The sequence below is a fragment of the Mesocricetus auratus genome, unplaced genomic scaffold (assembly GCF_017639785.1).
Source record: "Mesocricetus auratus isolate SY011 unplaced genomic scaffold, BCM_Maur_2.0 Super-Scaffold_2245, whole genome shotgun sequence".
Taxonomy (NCBI): Eukaryota; Metazoa; Chordata; class Mammalia; order Rodentia; family Cricetidae; genus Mesocricetus; species Mesocricetus auratus.
This window is the reverse complement of record NW_024429180.1, coordinates 52,252,136-52,271,142: the sequence shown is the minus strand read 5'-3', so window position 1 is coordinate 52,271,142 and position 19,007 is coordinate 52,252,136. Positions and strand designations below refer to the sequence as shown.

Sequence of the window (19,007 nt, the reverse complement as noted above, 5' to 3'; positions counted from 1 at the left end):
TAATCAATTAGTCACTAGCAGTATCAAATTGTAATGTCAACATTAAGATAAAGTTGTATTCATTTTTATTTTATTGATACATGTGTTCTTAATTGCATGTATGTATGTGCCCCTTGTGAATGGAGTGCCTAGATTCCATAGAAATGGAGTTACAGATGGTTGTAAGCCTTGAAGCTAGCAATCAAACCAGCATCCTCTGTAAAGGCAGCAGGTGCTCTTAACTGCTGAACCATCTCACCAAACCCACAATACACTTTTAGAGTGGTTCCTTTTAAGATACCTACACAGTAACTGGTAGAGCAAAGAAAATAAACTAGTAGCTGGGATTATAAATGAACAATGGTACAGACCAACTTTATACAAAGAACACATGTAAGCAAATGAGGACACAAGTGCAAAATTCATGTTACCATATTTTCCTACACAGAAAATGTGCACACACGACTATGTGCTAAGCCATAAAATAAGCTTCAATGAATTTCATCATATGCTCCACATAAAATATTCCCTGATTACCATGTAATTATTCTAAGTATTAACTAAATAAGAACTAGTAAAATCTCCATTTTCCTGCATGTTAGGAAGTAGATGGCAGTAGGGTGGTTGTGGGGAGAGCCAGGGGTGGGGAGTCAGTGGGATATGTAATACAGTCAGCTGCAAATGGGCTAGAGTATTACTCACTAGGAATAGTATAGATAGAAGCTCACTGTATAGCTGAAAAATCTGGAACAAGGATTTATGAGTACCTTTTACCATAAAAACAGATGACTGTTCTTCACTGTACTTTATCTGATAACTGTTTAAACATGTGTTACAGCTCTTTGATGTGTATAAGAAGTTGGTTTTACGCATGGTTTTAGAGTCTATGATTAAATCCCTAAGTAGTGAAGTTGAAACATGGCAACCATGTTTATAGAGGAACCAGAGTCTGTTCAGAGACAAGCTGGACCCTGATTTTTGCTAAGATGAGAGTCCAATTAAAAACAGTGCTTTGCCTGTCATATTAAGAGTTCTATGTCAAGCTGAAAAAATAATTGTACATTTATGTCTGCAAACCACACTTGTGTCCACAACTTGTGGACACAAAATGATTCATTAGAAAAAAATTGTGTATTATGACTTTTCAAACTTCACCAAGTAATTTTTTAATTATGTCAATAGAAACCAGGAAAAGTACCAGTGAATTATAAAACAAAATAGAATTTTCTCAGCCAAAGTAAATGATAAATGTCTGAAGAAACAGTTGTGTTTAAATTTACTTCAACATTATGTAATGTAAGCATGTACCAAACTATCTCATAATATCTCATAGCACATACAATTTAATGTATTTCCCTGTCAATTAAGTAAGGATAAAATAAAAAACTGATTTAAAAACCTAATCTTATTTCCATGGATTCCATGGTAACATTTCTATTTATTTCTATATAACAGAAATATTTGGTGACATAAATAAATGCCCTTAACTACAATTTAGAAAGTTGCATGAAAACAAACTTCCTGAATGATTACTCTTAGTTTTAGTGAGTCTTATGGTCTTAAACTGTTTATTGGGTATGAATTTTACTGCAAACATTACTTATATTAATGATGAAGTGGAGCTGGAGAGTATTGTGTCTTCTTCAAGCTGATAAGAACCCCCACTGAGTGGAGGAGCTTTTGGCCTCTTCCCAAGGCCAAAGTTCTTGCAGCCTGCCGATGTCAGTCCACCCATCTCTCTGTGCTTGTGTGCTGGTTGGGTGATCCACTGGGAGTCAGTATTTCTTCTCAGCTTTATGGAATGGATTGATGAGGATAATGTCAAATTTGTATGTGAAACCTTCACCAACCCAATAAGAGTTCAGAATTCCCACAGTTTAATAGGTAAATAAAATGAACGTTTCAAGAAGAGCCAAGTCACAGTTTAAGCGAAAATTGGAACCATCAAAGAGCCTTCTAGCCAGGCATTGGTGGCTCACACCTTTAATCCCAGCACTCAGGAGGCAGAGGCAGACGGATCTCTGTGAGTTCGAGGCCAGCCTGGTCTACAGAGCGAGTTCCAGGACAGCCTTCAAAACAATACAGAGAAACCCTGTCTCGAAAAAAAAAAAAAGCTTTCTAGTTAGATAGTTGATTCTGTCCTGAATGTACTCCACAACCCCACCTCAAGAATGATAAATTGCAGATAATAATATATTGTATGATAGTATCATAACCTTAAAAGGTAATGGAGTTTAGAATCTCCAGGAAAATAGGAAGTGAAGGTCTTGGGCAAACAGCAGAAGTAAGTTGAAGCATAAACATTAAAATTAATTGTTATTCTTTTGTTTAAAATGCCAGAAAGTATTTGAACTCGGGACAAACAGTTCATACATGCCCACTCTAACCACATCTCCATTCCTATCCTGTGTGTACACAGGACAATATTGTTTCCTTAACCTTGGGACAAAATACCAAGAATCTCTCCCTAGAGACACTGGGGCTTGGTACAGGAGTACACAAAGTTGGTTGAATCTGGCTCCAGACCTCTAATCTGAACCATGCAGAGAAAGGAGTTCAAGGAGTACTCTCAAGAAAAACAAGGGAATTCATAAAAAGCTTTCTCTCAGCTTAGAGTATTCTTTGTGATGGCAACCAAAAGCAAAGGCTCCCTCGCTGGCTCTTGTCCTCCTTGACAACCTATAGGGTGGCCTGCTTCCTACTCACAGTACCAAAGAGGTATCAGTAGTAGCAACAAACTCTCCAAATGTAAAGAAAACCCATGTGGGCCAGTTTCAGTCAGCTTATTCCCTGGCCTAACAAAGATCACACATGTCAAAGAAAAAGGAGTCAAATGAAATGTGGACAGTATGTGAGTGAACAGGACATCCCACCTGCAGGTAGTATATGCATAAACAGGACAGCCCACCTGTAGGCAGTATTTGAGTGACTAGGACGGCATACCTCAAAACAAAGGAAAGTAGCTCAGAGAGTAGAACCTAAACCTGCCAAGTTGTGTTCTCAGAGTGTCATGAGTTAATATAACCTAATGTTGTGTCTACTGTGGAATTGGAAAGAAAACATAAAGCAAGTAAGAAAATATGATGTATTAAAGTATTATTACAAATGAAAAGTTTGAAGATATCATTTTGTATGAAGATTGACAATGCAAGAATGTTGAAAATATTATTTGAATGTTGCTAAAGAGACTTCAGGGATGAAAAGTATGTGTTCAATAGCTATAGAACAGGAATTTGATGAGGATAGAAAAAAGACAGTGAACTGTATATACCAGGGTAAAAATCAATACTGTCAACCTGACGGATCTAGGATCATCTAGAAGACAAATTCTGGGAGTTACCTGAGTAAGTTTCCAGAGCAAATTAAATGACGTATTTAAAACCTGCCCTAAATGTTGGTGGAACCAGAGACAGAGATCAGTCTTAAGTGGGATATCTTTATCAAACACACTTCAAGGCTCAGGGATCTATGCAGGAGAGGATGCAAAAAGACTGTAAGAGTCTGAGGTGATGGATGGCTCCAAGGAAAGGGAACAATCTAGACACAACAGGACTGATACAAACGAACTCACAGATACTGTGACAGCATGCACAATTCCTGTATAGGTTCAAACCAGACGACTACCAGTAGAGGGGAGAAGAAGTAGACACAAAATTCCACCCCTAACCAAGAAGCTATTTGTCATTGATATCTGTTGGGAAAGGGAAAGTCAATTTTCTCAAGTGGAGTCTCGCTGGATATACCAATCACACTGCAGGACAAGCCCCATGTCCAGAAGTATTTGGTCAACACAAGATGGACTCCATGTGTTTCTGTTTTTGTTTTGGTATTTTTTTTCTTTCTGTTTTGCTCTAATTTTTTTTAGTTTTGATCTTTTTTGATGGAGAGAGAGAGAGAACATGAAGCTAGTAGATTGGGATCTGGACAATTAGAAAGGATCTGGGAGGAATTAGCTAAGGGCAAAGAATATTCAAAAAATGTTCTATGAAACTAATTTTAATAAAGATAATATTTGAAGACCAGCATTCATGTCTCTGTTTCCTGACTGTGGAAGCAATGTGACTAGCTGCCTCATGCTTCCCCTGCTACCATGACTTCCGCACCATAGTAGATGGCATCCTTAAACTGTGATTCCAAGTAAGCCTAACATGTCTTGAGTCCATTTTATTGGGCATTTTTATTCACAAGCAGCAGGAAAGTGACTAATACAAACACAGAGCTTGATAGAAGGAGACAAGTTCTCAGGCAAGAGATGCAGGGTTACCTACGGAAGACTGTGGCAGAATCCTCACAGTCAGGCGGGGCCCATCCTTCCTTGCACTGACACTGCAGCTCATGGTCACACACCTAGTAGAAGAAGGATGCTGTGTCACCATGAGACTTAGTGCACCATTCAAGGCCCCATTCCTTCACAGTGAAGTTGATGTAAACATGAGAGGGACCCGCTCTTCTGAATTTCATCCACTCAGGTGAAATATTAATGGCAAAAGTAATGGGCTCTCAGAGGCAGTGCCCCATGCTATATACTCCCTAGTGTCATATAGACATTAGTAACTGTGATCATTGAGTGCTGAAGGTGTTGTTTCAGCTTCATCACAACAGACCTGGGAAACTGCATATGGCTTATACAAGTGGGGATATCTGCTTTCCAAACTTACTGCATGCCCCCTGCACTTCGAGGAGCAGTTGGTTGACTTGTATGTCTTCTCCATGTCCACACATTCTGCATTAATGCATACCTGAAACAACGTGGAAACATGAGCTCGATGGAGCATTTCCAACAGTTCCATCTCTGTCAATGACAAGCTGGAATTGAGTCTTCAATTTTTCATCAATTCCATGTCATCAAACTCACCTTTTTAAATAATTTTTATTAATTCCTTGTTCCCTAAGAATTTCCTATGACATTTTCTGATCATATTTACTCCCTCAGCTCTTTCCAGGTCCAGCCCCTACCCACCCAAGTTGGTGTCTTTAAAAAAATTCAGGACCAGTTTGTGCTATCAAAATATTCTTGAATGTGTGACTTTACACCAGAGTGTGGTCACCTTTCCAGGGAATATGCTTTTGGGGAGAATTGATAGTCTTCCATTAGCCACCAAATGCCAATAATACCTCATATAGGAGTGGAGCTTTATGTCCACCTTCCCCTTATTTGTTAGCATAATGTCTGGCTTAAGCTTGCACTGGTCCTGTTCATGATGTCACAATATCTTTGAGTTCATATGTGCAGATGTGCTGTTGTGTATATTTAAGATTTCTTTTTATTATTTTTATCGATGTGTCTGTGAGTGAATACCACAAGTATGCCAGTTGCTGCAGAGGCCAGAAAGAAGTATGAGATCACCTGGAACTGAAGTTATATGTAATTGTGAGCTATATAGGTTTGGGGAACCAAACTTGGGTCCAATGGAATATTAGCATGTGCTGTTAACCACTGAGTCATCTAGCAACTAAGCTCAACATTTTATTAGGAAAACACTAGCAGATTTTGAGACACTTAGAGAGCCCTCCTTAAGATTTCTTTGCGTTCCTTCTGATAGATATCTCTTTTCATCCAACGGCTCCTCACATTTGGAGCTATTCTTGATCACAGACTTAAGCCTTGCTATAATTAACATCTGGAAGGAAGGTCTGGGATTATATTACACATGACACTACTACAGTAACTACTATGAATGAGAAGTAAAGGCCATTCCACCCTTCTTCTCTTTATCATTATCAGAGGAGCTAGCATTGATTGACCACCCACCAGTTTCGAGGCACTGAAACTGACAAAGTTTGCTTTTATGAGACTGAATTATCTCACTCATAATAATTTGTTTTTGTTCTATCCATTTACCTGCAAATTTGTGCTTTCATTTTTCTTAGCTGCTCATATTACATTTTGTATACATACTGCATTATTCTTATCCATTCATTTGTTGATGGACATCTAAGTTGTTTCCATTTCCTAACTATTGTGTAGAGAGTGGCAATTAGGATGGGTATGTAAGTGTCTCTATAGTAGGATATAAATTTCCTTTATAGTTATGTCCAGGAGTGGTACAGTTTTTTCAATTTCCTGCACAAGTAGATGAATTCCAGGCACAACCTTTATTAAGGCTCTACACCCTTGCATATGTGAGCAGTACTAATAATACTTAGTGGGTTATTTTTATCTTTTTTAAATTTAAATTAGAAACAAGCTTGTTTCACATGCCAATCCCAGCTCCCTCTCCATCCTCTCCTCCCCTGCCCCCACCAGCCCACCCCAACCCCCCACCCAGTCCCCACTCTGCTCTGCAGGGAGGACGAGACCCTCCATGGGGGATCTCCAGAGTCTGTCATTTCATCCAGGGCAGGGCCTATGTCCTCCCCGATGTGTCCAGGCTGAGAGAGCATCCCTCCATGTGAAATGGGCTCCCAAAGTCCATTTGTATGCCAGGGATAAATACTGATCTATACCCAAGGCCCCATAGATTGCTGAGGCCTCCTCACTGACACCCAGATTTAGGAGTCTGGATCAGTCCCGTGCTGGCCTCTCAGCCATCATTCTGGGGTCCAAGAGCTCCCCGTTGTTCAGGTCATCTGTCTCTGTGGCTTTCACCAGCCATGTCTTAGTGGGTTATGAAAGGGAGAAGGAGGAGGAAAATTATGTGGGTGGGGAGAATAATAATGAAGTTATAAGGGAAAATGTTGGAGAGGATAATAGGAGAGTTGGAAGGAGAAAGGGGGTTTATCTGATGATATTTCACTGAATATACATCTGAACTTCCCAAAGAATAAAAAAGAAAAATGATTCTAAGCACATAGTGGGCAATTATTAAACACTATTGAAGAGATAGGTGCAGGTTTGAATAAATCAACGGCAGAAACATACTGTGAGCACGGAGCTCTGAGGAAGAAAGGAGGTGGCCACAGGTGTTGAGTGTGGCTCTGTTCTCGTTCTTTTATTGCACTTAGCTTCCTTGTATGATTGAATTTGAGTAAAATGCTCTCTTACAAGCAAATGGGAAACTTTCAGCAGTAAACATCTAAGTGTGTTGAAGTTCAAAGGTCTTTACTAATTTGGATTGTTTGACACACATGGTAGATAACTATAGACACCTGACTTTATTAATAGGGTGATTATCTCTATGCTTCCTTGGCCGACCAAGAACTTCCTCAGTCCTGTGGGTGAGCTTAAACAAACATGGTGACTAAGATACTTCCCTGTCCTTCTTCAGGTGCACTATTATTGATTGTGTGATAAAACTCTGGACAATGGAAACTCATGTCACACTGGTGGCCATAATTATGCTTCAGGGTAAAATTTCTTCTTGTTAAGAAAAGATGTGCAAAGGACAGTCTTGTTTTTCCTGCTTCTGCAGTGCTGGGTGGTGTACTCGGTGCATGAATGGGTAGAGCAGCATACTGGAGATGGCAGGAGACAATGACAAACAACTTTGTTCCTTAGTGGTGGTTGCATCACTGAGTTTACCATGCAGGCTGTTGTATCTCTGAAACTACCATTGTCTGAGGCTATAACTGTCCTAATTATTTCAGTCTGTTAGTTTTTCTTCTGTTTGTCTACAGAAGCATGTGAACTGTGATTAGAGAAATCATAAAAAATAGTAGTGAGTTAAAACATACAGGTACATATGTGGGATAATGAATTGTGGAATACAATTTCAACTTGCCTTATTATTTCCACACTTGGTTCCATTGGCCACCATGTCTATTCTTTGACTGGTGTCTTCAGGATCAAATAATTTGCATGTCAGAAAAGATATTGTAAGTCCTTTCCATGGCAGATTAGCTGACCCACCTTCACAGAACAACTTGCCACACATGACATCTCTACAAACAACAATGACAACAAAATTACAAACTTTATCCCAGGATTCAAATTTCAGTCTTGTGCAAATACAAACCAGGCTTTGCCTATTAATATTTAAAAAATAATATTTCACTTATAGCAGTGACTTCTAGTTGTACCTATGTATAATCTCCTTACTCTACAATAACATGATCCTTGTGTAGTAACAAAATGTGTTGTTTCTCAAATACAGATATATTTACAATTAATTTTTGCCAGTTGTTTAAGTTATGGCTACTGGAGGTAGGGTACAAACTTAAGTGTATACACTAGAAGATGGCCTTGAATAAGGGAACATGCCCCATTCTGAGCATTTTTTTCTCAGCTGAGATGATGCAATGTGTGTTAGTTAGTTTTTTTCAACACAGTCTGTAGCAACCTAAGAGGAGAACATCTTAATTAAGCAATTGTCCCCATCAGACTGGTTCGTGGGCATGTCTGTTTCTTGATTAATTATTGTGGCAGAAGGGTCTAGCTTCATTGTAGAGAGTGCTGTCCCTGGGAATTACTGGGATGTGTAAGAAAGCAAGGTGAGCAAGCCACAGGGAATGGAGACAGTGATTAAAGCTCCCCCATGGCCTCTGCATCAGTTCCTGTCTTCAGTTCCTCTCTTGATCTCCCTCAGTGATGGACTGCAACATGGAAGTGTAAGTCATACAAATCCTTCCTTCCAAAAGTAGCTTTTGGTCAAGAGTTTTATCACAGAAATAGAAAGCAAACTATGGATGAATTGATAGGTGGAGTAGGGGAAGTATTCACTGAGAAAAGTGGTGGGGATGGAACTAGAGGACACACAAAGGCAGATTCCTGACCTTACAAAGGTGCCTAGGTAGCCGTTAGTTTTTATGATTTTACTTCCCTCAGATAAATTGTAAAAGATAACAGCCTCAGTTTTCCACTAGTGTGATCTACACAAAGCCAGAGATCTGACATAAGAAAGCATTAAGTGTAACTCTCAGAATTCTCCCTCTGGATCTGCAGGTTAAATTGCTCAACGCTCAGGGACGCTGTTACTGACCACCAGCAAATTCAAGCGCCAAAGCCAATAAGGTCACAGTTAAGTGCTTTATGCAAAATTCAGAGGACACCTGTGGACAAGTAGTCTAGAAGTGAGAGAATGGTATTTTTCTGTTATGCTTGTGGTTAGGAAAAATATGGATGGCAAACTTAGGAAGCCACAGCTCTTCCAAAGTCTGCTGAATGGTTTTCCACAATCAGAGGACGATTTGTGACAAGCCTGTAAGGATGGTACTGGAACAAGAAATGTGGAGAGAGCTGCCCTTCATAGGCAGCTCTAAGTGACTAGACGGTGTCTGGTAGAGGATGAAATGTCTGAGCATAGTGTTACACTCCGTATCCACTGATAACACTGCTATAAAGGGTAATAGGATTCTCACAGGCTACCGGGGAGGGATGGACCAGCCCTACTACCTTCCCACTCCATGTATTACTTTGCTGGCCCTGTATATTTTCTTTTCCACAGCTGTTTCACTTTTTAATTTGCTTTGAGTTCCTATAATGAAAAGGTCACACTATACAGTTTGTCCTTTAGGCCCAGATTCCTTCAATGGATCTCTACACCCCAACTATTTTGTTAATATTAATTGTCTAGCAATATCAGTGTCCAGCAGGAAAGCTTTGAAAAATGCTCCTGCTGTTCAAACTTTGATATAAATTCTATCTACAAAATTTGGACAAGGCATCAAACATTTGATCCACTATTAAACACCTTAGGGGACAGGAGAGAGAATTATTTGTTAAGTGTAATTGTTGTTCTTTCATGAGACAAGAGATCTGTTTCCAACAGCATCCTTGTAACTTTAGCTCTAGGGAATATGATGCCCTCTTCTGGCCTCTAGGGCACCTACACACATGTGGCATATACACACCCACCTTAATATACATAACTAAAATGAATTGAAAAGTACCATATTTAAGTTGAATTTTAAAGGTCATCCTAAAGTGGCAGAATAAAAATGTATATGAAAATCTCAAGTTCATCTGATGTGATTTTTGCTATTCAGGATATCAATTCTGAAAACAAAGTGAACACTTCAGGTGAATTGTTGGCCACTTTTCTTAGTATAGTCTTTCTCATATACATGTCTTGACAAATTTAAAAACATGTACATATACATATATATATATATACATATATACACAATATGTGGATAGATAAAAATTTCTACCCAGAAATTCATAATGAAAAGTACTAGTTTGAAAAAATATCTTTTAAAATATTTTTCTGGATGTATTTATTTTATTGTGTGTGTGTTTGTGTGTGTAACTGTGTCACACACACATACATACATACATATATATATGTATATATATATATATATATGTCATTTGCATGAGGAAGAGGGCTTTGGTTTCCCTGGAACTGTAGCAACAGATAGTTGGAAGCCTCCAAGTGGGTGCTGAAATTGAACCCAGGTCTTCTATGATAGCAGCAAATGCTCTTAACTTCTGAGCTATCTCTCTAGCCCAGATGTCATTTTCTGTTGAACTACACTTAGCAAGCATATGTGGGAGGAGATGTGCCATTGTCCCAGTGGGGTTATGGGAGGAAGGTTCGAACAATCTGGCCACTTACTTCGCTTTGCAGGGTATGTGTGTGCCATTCTCTACGTGACAGTATCCATACTTTGAGCCACCTTCGTTATGCTGGTAACATGACTTATCTGCCACCTTGGTTCCTGGACCAGGTACAGATGAAAGTAACATATGTGGAGAAAAAATAGATAAGAAATGTAATACTATACAACATGAAAAAAATATTCAGTTAACATTAAAAGTACAGATTGGAAACCCCTTATCCAAAATCCTTGAGATTGGAAATGTTTTGGATTGCAATTTCTTATACATTGAGGTGTTTTAATATACACCTGGCGATAGCTACAGAATAGGACCCATCCCCAAAGTAAAATTCACTTACTGTTTAATACATACTTTAAACAAATAGATTTCAGTCATTTTACTTGTTCTTGTTCTTAGAGTGCCTGAACTTGAACCTGTTACCTGAGGGTCATAGGTAGATGTTGACATTCAAAATAATTCTGTATTTGAAGCATATAGTATTCTGATTTTTGAGATCAGGGATATATGTTTGTGCTATTTTTTGGCATACTTCTATTGAAAATTTGAACACACACAAGCCTCAATAATTTAATATTAGAGGAGTTAGGTGAAATTTGAAAAAAAACTTTCAAATAATGTGTTAAAATTGTTACTTAGGTATTTGAAAATATCTATACGAGTTGCTGAGGGTTAAAAATTTCATCCAAATAAAAGACTTAGCCAGAGAGTTGCTGTTATTACATCATTATGTTAGAGATCCACAAGCATTAATAATAAGATATAAAATGCAACCTCAACGACTAGCAGTTATGCTTAACCAAATGCTTCCTGTGAGCCAAGTACAGTGCTAAGAATCACACTTTCCATTTCCCTTTTAATCAGCCTCAGACAGCATCGGATGGGCACAAAGCTCAGCAGTTAAGAACTCAGTCTTTAAGCACAACTTAGGAACTACTTGAACTACTTTGAACTTAACTACTGAACTTGCTTATCTGTAAAATGAGGGTGTGTGATGTGTTCCATAACTCATAGGTTTAGTAAGATAATTGGGTTAATATGTGTAAGCCACTGAGAACAGGGCTTGTTCAGTAATATGTGGGTGATAAATACTAGCTATTCTTACTGCTGTCCTCAGGTTATCAATAAGGAACTGGAGACTCAGTGCAAGTCACACAGGAAGATAAGAAGCCAGCTTCACCCACCTTTTCCCAAACCACAGCCTCAGGCCCTAACTCTAAGTTGCCCCACTGCATGATGAACAACTCTTAAACTCTGGCAGGCTGGATATAAACCTCTGTACGATAATTAGTAAAAGTAAAACAAGAAAAAGTTTATGAAGGGTGTGTTCTGTCTTCAAGAAAATACATGATGATGATTTATAAACTTGAAGCATTTTTAATGAATATTATGTTTTACTATTCAAGATGATAAAAACCTTTATGACTAAATTTCTTAGATTATTTGGATCTTAGTAACATATTAATTCCTTATTATAACAATATAGTTACATTCTGGGAACAAATAAATAATTTCTTCTTCAAAGGAAGTGTCATAATCAATATCTCTGACTTCCGAGTAACAGATTTTAACATTTTTAAAGTACTATTCATGTACTCACTATTAGGACATTTGTAAGTACCTTTCCCCAACCAGTTACATCTCTGTGCTTTCCCTAGACTTTAAACATTCTACAATATGAGAGAAACACAGGACTGGAGAGATGACTCAGTGGTTAAGAGCACTGGCTCCTCTTCCAGAGGTCCTGAATTCAATTCCCAGCACAACACAGCTCACAAACATCTATAGTGGAATCTGATGCCTTCTTCTAGCATAAGGTTGCACATGCAGATAGAGCATTCATATACATAAAATAAATAGGATAAATCTTAAACAGAAGAACCATTGTCTGATACATCTTTATTCTTAAATTTTAAATTACTCTTCAATTATCATTACCCTAATAAACGATGTTGGAAGAAAAATTTTATTGATAAATATTTCAGAGTTCAGCTGCTAGGGCAAAGGAGGGTAAAGCAGTGCCTTTGGTTGTGTGTGTAATTTTCCAAATCTTCGTCTTTGTAAACATTTCACTAATCTACATTTTGCCAGTAGTGTGATGTAGTAAGTGAACAATCTTTCCTAACACCTGTAGCCAGTCTTTGCTGGCTCATAAATGCAGAAGGTTAAAGGTTAACCTACTTTCATTAATACTCTCTACAGAGCTATGTAGTGAAGATAGTTTTAGTCTATTGGTTGAGCATTTCCATTTCCTTACTAAAACGAAGTACCTCCTTATAGCATAATCACATTTTCAGTATTTTGAATTTCAGTTTACAAGAATATCTTGAGGCTAAAAGTGTAATTTTATTATGAATGTATATACATTTTTTCAGATTAATTTAAAATAAATATGACCTTATATACATCATAAAACTTGGAATTTGAAGTCGAATCTGTTTTTCTAGTATTTTATGGTGGCCACCTTTGAATGAACAATTTAATGGTCTACTCCATCTAATACCTGATAAATAGGTTCAGTATAATTCAAGAGAAAATTTTGACAACAACGAAAGTCAGGAACTTAAAAAACAACAACTCTGGAGAACATATACTGAGTCCCTGAATGGTGAGGTAACAAGACTTGGGATGGAGTCAGACAAAGGGGTCAGAAGTTATTATTCAACATAATTACACTCATTTATCACTAGGTAATAAAGAGGACATGTTGAACTTCACTTATGCATGTAGAGTTTTCTTTCCTTGGGTTTCTGTCCTCTGAGGAAGGATACCTGAGAGCAACTAGCAGAACCAATTTTGTTGTTACCTTTAGCTTAGAATAGCAGCTCCTAGGAAGTGTAAGCAGAGTTGCTGAGGAGAGTCTCCAGCACATGTGGGCACATCTCAGTGGCTTAAACACATTGCGCCTTGGACTGTGTCTTAGTCTATCTTTGCTGGGTAGAGAGGGGCTTATCTAGGATTATTTAGAAGATCTTGATGTGTCTTGATTTTCTGGGTATTTTGTAGATGACAGTTTTTATTTCTATCACAGTTTTGATTGAAGTTTGTTTTCAGAAATTATGAGAAGTCTATAGCATGCGATGATACTACTGAAATACTATTAGGAATATGTAGCTTCATCTCTTTTTGAATAAATATTCCCTGTGTCATTTAAGTAGGAAGCTGGAAGAATGCAGGCTATGAAAACTTAATACATGGCAGCATACACATGCCATGCCATCCAGGAAAGACAAGTAATTGTTTTCTATTTAAATGCTGATTTTCTTTCATTTTGTAGAATTTGTAAGCTTTGACCAGTAGCTCCCTGTTTCCTCTGTATATCCCCACAAGTACTGTGTTATTTACTTCCAGGAGTTCAACATCTGTATAGACTTCACATAGAAGCAAGCACACTTGTACACTATAATTAGAAAGATGAGTTTCTAATTAACCTCTTATATCCAGTTTAAATTTGGGCTTAATGTTTCCAACTATCTTCAGATCTTCAGATCACATTTTATTTTAAATCCTGTGTTATGGTTTCTTTAGAGTGGTCACTAACTTCAAGTGAACAAAAATGGTCATTGAAATATTCTCATGTTTCCTCACTGCTGTTCTGCATTCCATGGGTCTTTATTTGCTTGTTTCCCACTTGAGCTCGTGACCTATCCACCAACCCTACTGTCACTCCTGTGTACACAGATTAATTTGAATTTGAGATTAAAAAGTGACGTTTGCTAAGTTTGTCTCAAACACTGTATGGTCAGACAGATATTAACACAATAAAAATGTCAATATAAAAGTAAAATTTCACTTGAACACCCTTTTTATTTGCTACCTTTAAACTCTTGGTCTTAAAAAATGCCCCCATCCAGTTTGATTCCTCCACTTTCCTGTGTCTGAAGTGTGTGGTGTCTTACCTTCAAGTTCTGAGAGACAACCAAGGTAGGACAAAGTATGCAATAATATTTAAGGGGGGGAGGTCTATGGGACACCCCTGAGTCACAGTTCTGAGTGCATTTTGCATTGCCTGTCAGTAAGTAGGGTATTTGTTGGATAGTCTATGGTTCCTGGGGGCAAGTATTATCACTCATTGTCACACACACACACACACTTTTAAGTTACATTATATAACATGTGTCTCTATGATCTAGAACCCTATTCTCAGAAGTATGAGATGATGCTTTGCAAGCTTCTAAGGGAGACTAGTTTTAAACAGCTATTGTGCATTTGACCACAACAGTGACCAACCCAACAGGATTTCTCCAATGGTGCAATAGTGGCACTTTTATCTTGGAGATATCCAATAGCTATCTAATTAGACTTAAGAGCTAGTTCAATATGAGGGAAGTCATGCTTGGCACTACCAGTGATCCATGGTTTGAGAGGTCATAGACACTATTATACTATTTTAAATCATTTAAATAAATTAAATTTTATTGTTTTCTAAATCAATACAGCTCCTAAATTTATTTTAAACATTTATCCTTATATGCATAAACAACTATAGCTCTCACCCCCATATCAATGAAGCTTTTTTAATTTAATTAAATTTTGCAGCAGGAAGAGGCTATCACAGAGATCTAAACATGATCAAAATACAGAGAATATATAACTATGGGGACCCTATCACTAGCTATCACATCTACAACACAACCCCTAAACCTCAGGCTCTGGGTACAATATAGAAAAGAAAGCAGAAAAACTGTAAGATCCAGAGGACCAAGATGCCTGCTGCAAGATAGTGTCTACTAGATATGACCCCATGAAAGCTCAATAATGTCATTGCCTAAACAAGACCTGCATAATGACCACACCATTCAACACACAAAAGGGAGAGGAAAACCCACAAGACCTCACGCAGATGAAAATTTTCAGAAACCAGTGGCTATGGAGAGAGGGAAAATCATTTTTTCACCTATGAGCACCCTATATACAATTCCAAGTTGTCAGCTCTAAACACATGTATGTATGAGCAACACTAAATGGAGTCAGTAATGTGTGTGTGTTTATGTGTGTGTGTGTGTGTTAGAAATAATAATTGTAGAAGAAAGAAGTCATGAGTCTGAGAACAAGTTTGGGGGGAAGGAGTTAAAGGAAGGGGTGGAATTGTTGTAAATACAGTACACTCATGTGTGAAACTCTCCAATTAAATTTAAAATATACTTATTTGTGATTTTGAGAAGTGTCATCATTTCTAGGAAGAATGGGATAGCTTGGTCCTTTGGCCAGGGCCAAACAGCATCACTGGAATTATGTAGACACAGAGAGAATTTTGCTCCTGTGACACTAATCTTCATTGCCAATTTGATGTGTGTTAGATTCACCACGAAAACACATTTCTTCTGGGTGTGTCTGTAAGACTGCTTCCAGAAATGCTTAACTAAGGAGGGAAAGCCTGACTTGGGTGACATCATGCCATGAGCAGCAGTCCTAGACTTATGCAGGAAAAACTGAATGGTGCACAGACATTCATCTTCTGCTTCCCAACTGAGGATACAGTATACTGTATACAGTATACACTATACAGCAACTGTTTCAAACTCCTGCAGCCTGGACTTTTCCTGGAACTAAGAGACAAAATCAACCCTCCTTTCCTTAAGTGTATTTCTTTAGGTATTTTGTATCAGTAGCAAGAAAAGTAACTAATACAGGGTCTTACCTGGGCCCCACATCTCCATGCACTGCTGCTGCAGGGTGGGACATTTGCCCTTCAAGCAATAGCCATGTCCACTTTGGCAAGGGAAGCCATTGACTCTAAATCTGTCAACTGGACAGTGACTGGATTTACCATCACACATTTCAGGCAGATCACACTCATCTTTTGCTGTTCTGCACACAAACCCAGCCTTTTTAAGCTGAAAGAAAAGAAAGGCAAAGAAATATGTGTCTCCTTGACCCTTGCCCTGATACCTCAGAGTGACACAGACAACCCATTTGTTCTTCAGGGCAATGGCATAATTCTAGTGTAATTTATCTGTGCCATGTTACTAGTGTTTATATTGGCCAATACTTTGACTCTTTTAAGCAATTAATATTTTGAATTTGCAATACAAACACTAAAGAAACACTAAAGTAAAATAAGAGGCACACACTAGGCAGTGTCTCAGATGGAGAGCAGAGAGTTATGTCTCTCATTTTGTTGAATGCTTCTTTGTCATGATTTATAAGATTTAAACCTGCAACTTCGGGATTTACTAGTTAAGTGAACCTTCTCCTGGAAAAGGAGACAGCTTTGCAAGTGCCAGGTCTGCATATTTCAAGACTTTCCCAGGCATCGAGTTTCCTTGGTTCTTTTCATTGCAGATTCAGGTATTTCTTGTCAACTCTTGTTATGGAATGTTGCATTGTGAAGAAAGAAATTACCAAATATGTTCATGCTATATGAACTCTGCTGCAATAGTACTGTAAATTTTGCCCTTATTTCCTTGGAGAAAACTTGATTTAAAACAATTCCTCTGCCACTTCAGCAAATCAGAGGAGGCTCCTCCTTTGCCAGTTGTTGGAGTAAGTACAGACCATCACATGCAGGAAACAATTTCCACTATTTTAATACCAGGTCCAGAACCAGACTAAAACTGCAGCTGAAGTTTACCAATCCTCCAAATATGAGTCCCACGGCTCCAACCAACCTGCTCTCTTATACCAAACCATGCCAAGTCCCTTCTTTGTTCCCTCTCTGATCATTTAGATAGTCTTTCTTTTGAGGTCTACATCTAACTCTAAAATCATTTCATTTGTGTTTACTGGTCTTCAGAAATACCGATTTCACATGAAGCATCCTCTGACCTCTCCAATACAGATTTCTGCTCTTTTCTTTCTCCATGTAGTGAAGATGAGCCCTTGTTGAATTTAGATTGAAATACTGTGGTTTTGAATTTGGGTCCTGATCTAAGGTATAAGAAGCCCCATTCAATTCAAAATACTTTTCTAACAGTTCCATCAGTACAGGCAGGTTCAATCACTTCATATGATACAGTCTAGCAAAGCCCTACAGTGTGAAAAGAAACAGAATGGGAAACTCCCCATGGCCTTGGAGCTGGTCATGTTTGCCCATGTTGGTTTTCCTACTAAATAGTGACCATGTTATTTTTTTTATTTCTCAAAAATTATACTGTATGTACTTAAGATAAACAATGTGGCATTTTGGTGTGTGTGTGTGTGCATGTATGTATGTATGTATGTATGTATGTAAAATCCATGTATACCAGGCGGGCCCTGAACTCTTCATGTAGTCAATGATAATTTTGAACTTCGAATCCTGCTACCTCTACTTCCAGAATGCTGAGATTGAACGCATGAACCACTCCATACCTGGTTCGTGCTGGATTGGGGATTGAACCCGGGGCTTCATGAACTCTAGGCAGGCAGGCACTCTGCCAGCTGAATCACATGTCCAGCCCTACAGTCAACATTTTTAGAGTTGCATTTATAAGAGATCACACAGCCTCTGTCCCTCTGAGTCTTTCTCTCAGTTGATATAATGCCCTCATGTATTACCCTGGATATCCCAAGTAGGAGATATACTATTTTGGACATTTTCTTCTCTAAAACTTCTTTCACTCAAAAGAAAAATGAGATATCTTCTTTGCATTTTTGGGAGACTGGTTGAATTTGAAAAGTAGCCAAAGAGTGATTGAGTCATTATTTACTAGGAAGAAAATTACTGCTCTGCCTGGTTAACATAACATAATCATTGAAGCATTAATATAAAAATAATCATAATTATAAAAAATGGAACAAATGACTCTTACTTGGCATTTATCGCAGCATTCTCCCAGAGCACACTGGAAACCTGCTTTGATTTTACAGGTCTTGGCATCACAGCATTTGTTGGTACATTCCTAGAAAGCATCAGCCACAGATGAAAGTAGTATATCATTTTAATACAATTCATAATATAGTTTATTTGCTGCATATACACATTGCTGGGTATCATTTAAATTTTTTCCTTTAGTAAAATAAAAGTAAACAGAGACTTAAGATTCTAAGAAGCTGGTGGCTTGCATTTATCTGATTTTTCCTTACTTATGTTTTAATGGACATATACTTTCTATCCTTTTGAACAAATATGTTTCCCACAAGTCATTCATATGAGTATTCATAGTTCTATTTTTCTTGATAAAATATGAAGGAAAACAAAGGGAAAGGATGGTTTTTAGACTAATACAATGTAATTAATCCTGCTCATTAGTTATGCTTCTATCTTGTCTTCAATTTAATTCCATCTTCATTGTAACTACTGAACATTATTAAATTAGTCTTCAACATAAATATTCTGACCATTAATTTATTTCTAGCACATATCTCAGAATAACTACTAATGTGGATCAACACATTTGCAAGTGACATTATATTTGCAATGTCAAATGGTTGCACACCCATACAAGCAATATAATTTCTTTTGATCTTAGTTTTTTGTTTCTGAGAGAGTCAAATCTGCTCACTACAGGGGCTGGAGCACCTAGAACCTCTGGCAATTTCCATTGTAGCTGTCAAGATTCATATTGAAAAAATGAGACTTCAAGAGTTACAATACTTTTATAGTTAAAACTACTTCCCTGAATTGAAGAAAAAACATCATCAGAGGAAGATCATTCTTGCAGATAGA

The 19,007-nt window shown here is 37.8% G+C and overlaps 1 protein-coding gene across 9 annotated transcripts in view; it reads right to left on the bottom strand.

Annotated features, from left to right (window-relative positions):
* Adam28 (ADAM metallopeptidase domain 28) overlaps window positions 1–19,007 on the bottom strand; it is a 90,875-nt gene that overhangs the window by 44,278 nt on the left and 27,590 nt on the right. For 5 of the 9 annotated variants that reach the window (XM_040738218.1, XM_040738324.1, XM_040738286.1 and 2 more), the window contains 6 exons: window positions 18,151–18,240; window positions 16,059–16,254; window positions 10,416–10,518; window positions 7,641–7,800; window positions 4,638–4,718; window positions 4,248–4,326 (listed from right to left, as the gene is read on the bottom strand). In XM_040738218.1, coding sequence (XP_040594152.1) covers window positions 4,248–4,326; window positions 4,638–4,718; window positions 7,641–7,800; window positions 10,416–10,518; window positions 16,059–16,254; window positions 18,151–18,240 — 709 coding nt within the window. Of the gene's footprint in view, window positions 1–1,530; window positions 1,772–4,243; window positions 4,327–4,637; window positions 4,719–7,640; window positions 7,801–10,415; window positions 10,519–16,058; window positions 16,255–18,150; window positions 18,241–19,007 lie in introns of those variants that run through there. The other 4 variants (XM_040738439.1, XM_040738409.1, XR_005874060.1 and 1 more) reach the window with 4 other exon arrangements.